The sequence below is a fragment of the Pocillopora damicornis genome, chromosome 8, assembly GCF_964200805.1.
Source record: "Pocillopora damicornis chromosome 8, jaPocDami1.2, whole genome shotgun sequence".
In the NCBI taxonomy this organism is placed as follows: Eukaryota; Metazoa; Cnidaria; class Anthozoa; order Scleractinia; family Pocilloporidae; genus Pocillopora; species Pocillopora damicornis.
In genome coordinates this window covers 21,752,307-21,761,637 of record NC_142677.1, presented here as the reverse complement: position 1 = coordinate 21,761,637, position 9,331 = coordinate 21,752,307, and the positions used below count along the sequence as shown (strand labels likewise).

The 9,331-nt window shown below is 39.5% G+C and overlaps 1 protein-coding gene across 2 annotated transcripts in view; it reads left to right on the top strand.

Moving 5' to 3' along the window:
- LOC113668661 (kinesin-like protein KIF25) overlaps nt 1-8,712 on the top strand; it is a 9,339-nt gene extending 627 nt beyond the window's left edge. For both annotated transcript variants that reach the window (XM_089214901.1, XM_089214902.1), the window contains 13 exons: nt 868-990; nt 1,834-1,963; nt 2,182-2,285; nt 2,949-3,226; nt 3,827-3,976; nt 4,128-4,239; nt 4,541-4,596; nt 4,999-5,298; nt 5,598-5,743; nt 5,882-5,936; nt 6,703-6,803; nt 7,326-7,490; nt 7,903-8,712. In XM_089214901.1, coding sequence (XP_089071027.1) covers nt 868-990; nt 1,834-1,963; nt 2,182-2,285; nt 2,949-3,226; nt 3,827-3,976; nt 4,128-4,239; nt 4,541-4,596; nt 4,999-5,298; nt 5,598-5,743; nt 5,882-5,936; nt 6,703-6,803; nt 7,326-7,490; nt 7,903-8,012 — 1,830 coding nt within the window. In that variant the 3' untranslated portion in view covers nt 8,013-8,712. The remainder of the gene's footprint in view (nt 1-867; nt 991-1,833; nt 1,964-2,181; nt 2,286-2,948; nt 3,227-3,826; nt 3,977-4,127; nt 4,240-4,540; nt 4,597-4,998; nt 5,299-5,597; nt 5,744-5,881; nt 5,937-6,702; nt 6,804-7,325; nt 7,491-7,902) is intronic.
- Nucleotides 8,713-9,331: the final 619 nt, after the last annotated feature.

Sequence of the window (9,331 nt, the reverse complement as noted above, 5' to 3'; positions counted from 1 at the left end):
GACTGAACATGTGATATTGGCCTTTATGTGACACAAATGTTGATGATTAATCGAATTTGCATTTTGAAAAGATGGTGTCTTGTGTGAGTTTTTTTGGAGGCTGCCAATAAAGAGGTTTAAATTATAGAATTGGAGTAACTGATAACACACCATGTAAGCTATGTTGCCTAAATCTGAAACCTAGCCATTAAGCCCTTTGGACCCACACTCATGTATTCAGTTAATAGTCAAGTCAAGAAGACACTCATTCTTTCATTACTTCCATATTTTGCACTTTATGTATAGATCAACTCTTTTTACCTTATTAACCATTCATCTTAGTTCACGAGAGTACACGTACGTACTTTGACAATGCTCAGTAGCAATTATTTCACTTGTCCTTGCTCATGGTTAACAACAATTCACAGAAGTGGTAGTGGCCAGTGGTGGATATTGACTGAGCTGCTAAGTGACAGGGTAAATATCCACGACAAGCCACTGCCACTGAGGTGAAGAGCTGCTTTAGTTTATACTTATTAAAAGGGGTAAGATAATATGACACCAAGAAGATGATTTAACTCATTTTTACTTGCAACAATTACAATGGTTTTGAGTGCAAGTTACTCAGAGGTGTGTAGTATAGGATATTCTAAGTTTGAGTAGCCAATCAGAGCACACCTTCAAGGCTATCCACTGTTTTAGTATGTACTAGTATATGACAGCCATTCATTTTTCTTCTATAGTAATCAATAAAACACATTTGAATGGCCACCTTTTCTCTCCCACATTATATGCCAGGCATTTCTTTTTGTCACACGGAATTATTGCATAAAAAGTTGAATGAAGTTAGGGTGCTTATTTTGTGTATAATCATTTGTTTTTCTTCAGTGTCAAGGGTCAGTACGTTCTTGCCGACACGAGTCCACTCATTTTAGGCGCTTGTTTGATGAGGAGAAAAGTTTTAGGAAGAATTCTTTGCAGACACTCAGAATCTCCAATGATAAACTACAGGTATTAGATTATTATGACTGTGTACTAGATAAACATTAAATGTCAATGGACACATGCATTCAAACTAGCAAACTACAGTTGTAGATTAGTCATGCATTATTGTAGCTTGAACACTGCAGCTTGATGGTCATGGCCCATCCTGCCAGAGCTTATTCCACCTTCTGTAGCATGAAAAAACTTAACTATCTAACCCTTTCAACTCCCATCAGTGACCGACACAGAATTTCCTCTTACAGTATCATCACAATAACAATGAGATAGTTGAGAAGAATAAAAAAATGTCATTAATTAAAGGAATAATTAGGTAATACAACACCAAATTCTGGAGACTAATATTTTAAGAACTGTATTGTAGATAGTAAGGAGAACTGATAATGAGATCTTGGAAGTTAACCCTGTAACTCTCATGAGTGAGGAAGAGAGAATTTCTCCTTTAAAAATCCATACAATATCAAGCAGACAAGTGATGAGAATAAAGAAATATATTAATTTGGGGATAATTAGTTGATCTAATACTAAATTCTCTGAACTAACATTATAAGAATTGTATGGTTGACAGTAAGGGGAATTACAAATGGATCTGGGAGTTAAAGGGCTAAAAGGTTAAAATTGTTGCTCATGTGAGTTTGGATGCTTGTCAGTTGTGGGCAGGTAGCCTGCTTTCCTCCCCTCCCCTCTCCAACCCTCATTTTAGGGTTTTGTCATGTTTCTCAAACAGCTGGCTAGTACCATTTCACACTCCTGGGGAGAGGGCAATGTGTAGTAAAGAAATGTCACAGTGACCCTATCTTTCCAACTGGACTTTTCAAGGATTATTTTTAAGTTTATTTTCATTCATTTTAGGAAGTTAAGTTGGAGCTTCATGACCTGAAAAAGAAAGTTAAGAGTCTGCCAGAATTACTCTCACAAGAAATGGACAAGACTGCAAAACTCACTGATCAGTTTGGCTCCAAGAAAATGTCCAATATGGAAGGTACAGTGTACTCTTAACTACTATTTGTAGCTTGTGTAGATGTTAGTTTTCTCAGACTCTTAAAAGTTCTAAGGTTTTTTTCTGTGTATCAAGACATGCACAGCAGGTCTTTGCGAAGCACTTGATTTTCTCCCTTCCCTTCAGCCCTCCCTTCACATGTCCTTCACATAATTTTTTTGTGTTTGAAAAAAAGATCTTGTTTGAACTTTCATATCCAGGCCTTCAACATAAGCTTCTCAAGACAGAAATGGAGATGGTTGAGTTTAGACAACGATACATCCAAGAAAAGTCTCGCAGAATGACACTACACAACACTCTTGTGGTTAGTAATTGTGCAACTACTGTGTCCAGTACATATTGATTTGGAAGTGTCTTGTCAAACACTTTTCCCAACCAAAGTTGCTCTGGTTTCAGTCTTGTATCAAGCAATACTTTTTTCTTGAAATTTTAGCTGGCCATTCTGAATCCACCCTCCCCATCCTGACCTTGCACAAAGTGTTTGCTTCCAGCATTTTATGCTTGACAGGATGCTTCCAGTCAACATCACTGATCTTAGCAGCATGCAAATAACCTTAACCCTATAGCCCCTAAGAGTGACTAGCATCTAATTTCTCCTCACAATCTCATCCCTGAATCACACATTGAGGTCACAGGAATAAAGCAAATGATCTCCAACTCAATAAGCTGTTGATGGTCAAACAAATTCTCCTTGTTAGCACCTTAGTCAATGTATAGAGAACAGTGTGGAGAATATGCATACTGATGCTAGGGCGTAAATTAACCTTAATTGTTACACGCGATTCAAGTATATGGCTTTGCTCACCAAAGAGTTCACCTTAGCTCAGTTGGTTCTCAGTGCCCCTGACTGCAAAACTGGTGCTGACTGGGGTTCAAACCTTGTGGGTTACTCAGATTCTTTCCTCATCATATGCTGAAGTCAATTGAGTGAAATGTTTTTTCTTTTCCCGTAATTTTTAATTTTTAGGAAATGCGAGGCAACATCAGGGTGCACTGTCGACTGCGTCCCTTAATCAGCCGCCTTGACTCTCCAGGTGACGAGGAGTCACTGGGTATGGCAGGAACTCCTTCTGAAAGAGTTGTAGATCTTCAGGATGAAGACAAACTCATTGTGCGCCCAGCTAAGCCTGTTGGCGGCCAGATGCAGAAGAAGGAGTTTGAGTTTGAAAGAGTTTATGGACCTGATACTGACCAGAAGTCGCTATTTGATGATGTAAAACCTCTGCTGACCTCTTTGTTGGACGGGTGAGTTCATAACCTTGTGTGACATGATAAGTCAGCATTGATAGTTTATCCTAATACCTTATTAGTTGCTCTGGCATTTTGTGAATCTCCTTTGCCATTGCATAACAGGGAACATGTTTTAGCTGTTAAATAACAGCTGTCATATGACCCGTCCATCCCCACTCGCGCAATTCTACAGAAAACCATTGGAAAGCTGACGTTGGTAAGGTTGACGCGAACCGGTCCGTTAGAAGTCGTCCGGCCTAAGTGCACTTGTACGGCTTTGTTGCAAAAAAAGAAAATAAACAAATAAAAAACATTTTTTCGCTGTCGTTACAATTAATGAGTGACAGTAGTGAACAGAAATGAGAAAAATAAGTCACGTTTTTTCGAATAATGGTGAGTTTCTTCTTCTGACTCGAAAAAATAAAAGATAGTGTCGATTATTCTTGGTGGTTTTGCCATGCACGTCAGTCTATCGCGTCCTATTAAAGTTAAACCAAAATTTTCGAAATTTTCAAAACTTAGTCATTCAAAATATTTTCACGTCCGACTCTCCCACTCAGTCAATAAGTACACATTATAAACAAAACAAATGAAATGTCTGTTTGATACCTAAAGGTACAATGTGTGTATCATGGCGTATGGTCAGACAGGATCTGGTAAAACTCACACCATGATGGGAAGTCACGACCTGGACATGGAGATTGATTCAGAGTCACTGAATAAGGACGAAGGGATCATTCCACGATCAGCGAAGGAAATGTTTAAGTAAGAAGTGGCATTCCTAATGGCGAGAGAAATGATTCTTTGGTATATTCGTTGGCAGAAGCCGTCAATTTGTATCAGTTCTTTCCCACTAAAGGAAGAAACCTTCCTAAATGTACAATTTAGCTTTTCTTATAATTTATGAAATTTTTAGACTCATCTCTGAGCGAGAAAATCCTGAGGAGAGCTTCTCATTGGAGATGTCTGTGTGTGAGATTTACAATAATGAAGTTCGAGATCTCCTAGCAGGAAAGAGTGCTTCCAGGGTAGGTTTCAAAATGAGATGATGATAACTTTATTAATGTACTTCAGAAGATGTGTTATCCTAGAGTAATCCAGTTACGTTTCGTGTCCATTTTCATGAGTTGTACTCTTTTCACCCTTGCATAACTCCCATGAAGGAGAGAACGTCGCGGTGCGTGCATCTTTGACATATTAAGCCTGTATTTTTCAAGACTGTCAGTTATTTCTCGCTTGTCGTGAAAATTAACTCAAAGTAGCATGACATATCTCCTCGAACATTCATGAATTCCGCACGATTATATTTTTATATTCCTTTTTTAACAGCTTGATATTGTCACGAGTAGTGAGGGAGCAACGGAGATTCCATCTCTTGTAACCAGGTAAAGACGGCTTAGTATACATGCGTTTACAATTTGAGAATTACAGTGCTTGCACACCTGCAACATGCAGAGCACTATTGCTGACGAATGTCGTGCTTTGTTTTTCTCGTAATTCAGCAGAATTACATGGACTTACAAGTAGACTGGGATCATAAAAACTTGACGGAAGGGACGAAACTTCATAGTAGTGATGACTCGTGGCTGTGCCATTTCGCAAAATTTATTCTAGGAACGAAATTGGAAGACCAAGTTTTTTGGATCATTGCCAACTGATTTTTCCTTTCTTAAGTATGCGTAGCCAGTAAGGAAGGGTTAACATCCTTAAGATTCGAACACATTTGCGAATGGGTTTTGGTCCATATGTTACTGGTTTCACAATTAAGTGTGAATTTCTTTCCTCAGACCCGTTAGAACTGTACAGGAAGTGATGGCGGTTGTCTACTACGGTATGCAACGGAGACACGAGGACGCCACAATGGTTCATGCTCATTCCAGCCGTTCCCATCTAATAGTGCAGTTGACTATTTACACAGTCACTCAGACAAAACCAAGTACGTCCTCCTCATCGAGTGATGCGGCGCCTTCGCCCCCAGGCACTCCTACAAGATCACGGCGAACTCTGCCCCAGCCATCAGCTGGGAACAACAGTAGGTCCCAGTCTCCTGCACCGAAAAGTAAGGCTGCTTCTGCAAGGCGTTCGAGGTAATTTCATGCGTATACAAATGTACACATAATTGCCATAACTTTTTTGAAAAGAGAAAAGCATTTCTGCGGTTTGAATTTTTCTGAGACAATGCAATTGCAATTGGGTGTATATCTTTTAATGATTTTAAGTGTGTTTTGTTGTGGATCTTGTGTGAAATTGTACCAACTGGGACCGTATAGTTAAACACAAATTGCTTCGTACAATTTTTTTTTCGCCAAAAAAAATATACCTCTGCCATCAGAGGCTTTCTTTCTTTAATACATAGCTCACGGCTAGATTGAATTTTACTCCCCAGGTCTCCAGCGCCTGGCACCGCTGCCGCTTCTCGTTCCAGATCCCCTTCTCCAACCCGGAACAATAATTCCTCAGCTAACGGAAGCCAGACTCAGAGTGTGAAAACCAAGCTTCAGCTCGTCGACTTGGCTGGAAGTGAATGTGTCGGTAAGACGAGGGAAGAAGCAGGGTTGGAAATGTTTTCATTGTATTTACTCAATCATAAGAAGACAAACACATCAACAAGACGTTATTGTGTTCTTTTCGTTTGTAACTCTGTTATGTTTCAATTTACATTTGCATCAGGAATGTCTGGGGTAACGGGTGCAGCCCTACGAGAAACTTCGCACATCAACAAAAGGTAACTTGGGCATCAATTCCAAGTCAAAACAGTTTCTCATTTACAACCAATAAACAGTGGGTCACTACGATTTAATAGAGCGAAAAGATTTGTGTGAGCAAAGGCATCGGTTGTGCTACTTCTCCGGCTGTTTCGTTAAAATGCATCGTTTGCATTCTCTCTACCGAAATCGCCCTTTGGGGAATTGATACCCTCCCCCACTGGGGTTATTGTCACCGACATCAACATGGCGGCACTAGCACTTATCGCTAGTTGATAGCGCTAACATTCGGTCCCTGAGACACCTGCATTTTAGGGTATTGTTGACCCAAATAGCCAATTCATAGTTGCCAATCAAAACGCTTCGTTTTCAATAAAAATGGTGTTTTGCAAGTCACCTATTCTTGGTTTGAAAGTAGTAATCCAAAATGAGTTAGTTGTCAGCGTTCCCATCTCACGGATATGAAAACGGGTGGGATATCACTTTTGAACGATGTCAGTTTGTTGAAATGGCAAAGCGGTAGAAAATAAAATACAAGCTTGCGGTTTCTTTTATCTTGGAGTTTTCTCCTTCGCCCTTTGCGCAGTTCTGTCCATTTTATTATTTTCGTCCTAAACCCTGAAATCAAACCCTTTTACTCTCCCAAACATTTATCGAAAGGACGGGACTATTTCCACCCAGTCTGAGGAGAGCGTTTCAGGGAGAACACTGAGAATAAATTAATGAACAATCAAATATGTTAAAGTTAACTCACGTTTTAATATTTCATCTTGTTTGTTATAACAGTTTGAGTGCCTTGGCTGATGTGTTGGGGGCGCTGTCTGAGCATCGTTCACATATACCTTACCGCAACACCAGACTCACACACATGTTACAGGATACTATAGGTGAGTACGCTTTTGCTATGTTGGAATTAGTAATAGTTATCCACCTGATACTGTTTATCTCAATTTCACAATTGTGTGACAGACTATAACGTCCACTTAACATCTGTACTTGTACCAGCTTTCCAAGAAAGAGCATTCAATTTAATAACACAGTCGAAAATCTCATAAAGAACTTTATCGTAATCAGGCACCTCCAATAAAGCTTTTTCTCTCCATCGGAGAGACCTGTTTTGAAAACTTTATTTTATTCTTCATTAGTAGATAGCTGCGTTATTTATGAAGATGTATAGTTTTTACTCAGTGCAATCTTTTTTTTTTCTTTGAACATTGACTCCTCGCTTGAATTTCTTGTTCAAGAAACTTGAGCCCGATATGAATGCAATGTATGGTACAATTTTATAACTGCTTTAGTAGTTTTACGAGGACCTGGGGTGGAGGGTCGCAATTTACCCGGTCCAGTCCTTTAAGGACTCGTATCTTCTAACGTACATTTACTAACGCATACTCGTTTGCTCCTGTCAGGTGGTGATGCTAAGCTTCTTGTCATGCTCTGCTGTTCTCCGGCCCAGCGGTTTATCACAGAAACTCTACAGTGTCTTGGATTTGGGTCACGAGCTCGGCAAGTGGCTCGTGGGCAAGCTAAGAAACGAAGACCCACGTCGTTCGTTCCCAACAGCCTCTCAATAGGTTTGTGAGCTGTAGCAATATACAAATAAAAGCGAACTAGAAGGATGAAAAAGGGCTGAGAGAGGGGTTATAGAGGGGTTTAGACAAGGGGGTCTTGCACTAGGGTCTTACTGGTTTCTTTTGGGGGGGGGGGGGATATACAAGGCACACTTTACTTAAATTTTTCATCGTTAATTTCCGTAGCAGATTTTGTGGGTCGGGAGGGGGGTGCCCTTCTAACATAGTGCCTCTCCCCATAATAGCTACACCTTCCATCGGTGGTGAACACCATCATAGAATGCACCATGTGTTAGATAGCTTTCTAGGGAACAGTGGCATATATCCTAAGCGTCTCTAACTGAGATGGATGTAGGATAGGTAAGTGCATTCCCTTTTTTGTTTGTTTAAATTTTTGTTTTGTTTTGTTGTTTAGATACCGGTAATCTTGGATCATCATCTTTGAGAGGAAACGGAAATCTCTCTCCCAGGATCTTGGATCTTCGTGGTGGAGGACGGCGCAAATCGAACTTTAATTTTGAGTAACACCCCGCCTCCAGTGATGTTCGATGATCATCCAAACAGTGTATTCGATGAGTTCGTTTTTTTCTTTCTTTGTTTTTTTCCACACCTTGGACACCTGGGCTTTCATTCCAAACTTCCTTTCCTACCTCATTTCATGGCATTTACGAAAACGTTTCGTCAACGTAGTTTTTCCTAATGCATTAACGTTTGTGCACTTTTCCTTGATTCATACTATTTATTGCAAGACATTTGGTTGAAGCGGTTTTTAACGACTTAAAAAACCAAGTATTTGATTGCTCTGAAAAATATTCGCTAGTCTTGAGGTGTTACTTGACCTTCGCAATGTTGGGGGTAGAGAACATGCGTTTGATTCTGGAAATTTACTCTATGTACACGGTTTTGTGGGTTCTTCTTTTGATTTTTCTTAAAAACTGCTCATAAGTCATTACCCATCCTTATTTAAAGTGAATCACAGGTCTTCAAAGCTTTTTCGTGAATAATCATATAGACATCTAGACACTTCAGACAAACGTTTCGCGCAGATACAGTGTATAGGCAGAAGTATTCCATTTTTTTTTTTTAACAAAGCCAATAATTTTACCAATAAACTATTTTGTCGAACAGGAGAAATAGATATGTTATTATTTTTGTGTAGACAAATGTGGACTACTTAATATATTTACAAACACATAATAAAGTCGCAGTTTGATTCTGGCTTGAATCAGAATGCTTATTTATTAGTTGAGTACTATTTCCTCCTGTTATAAAGTGCAGCCACTCTGTAACTGACACTTGAAGTGAAGTTCAACTTCTCAATGAATGGCAATGATCGACTTTCGACCGAAAGAGGACTGGAACTGAGCTACCGGCAGTCCACGAGTCCATTCTCCTTTTTTAGAGCGAACGGCAAACGCTGATCTAAAAAAGTTTAGAACCTCATATATAAAACTGTGACGATAATTGCATTTTTTGTGAGTATGAGATGTATTTCTCTTTAGTTTTCTACGATAAATTATTTTATCAGCTTAGCGCGGCTCAGACGCTAACACGGAGTCGTGCAAATCAGTAAACAACGTGTGAAATTGTCAAAGCCCCGTTTCCGTTTTGCTTTTTCGTCATCCCTTTATCAGCTCATAATTGGTATCACTAATAAATGGATTTTAAAAGGAAGCAACCAGCCATCGTGAAACATGTAATTCTCTGGGAAAGTCATACCCAAACAATCAAATAACTTCTTCTGTTGACAGATTTTATCCACCGTCAACTAGGAGTAGTGTTATAGCATGTACGTCGAAGACTTCGACGAGCGTTGAAAACGGAATTTTCAGAAGACTTCGACG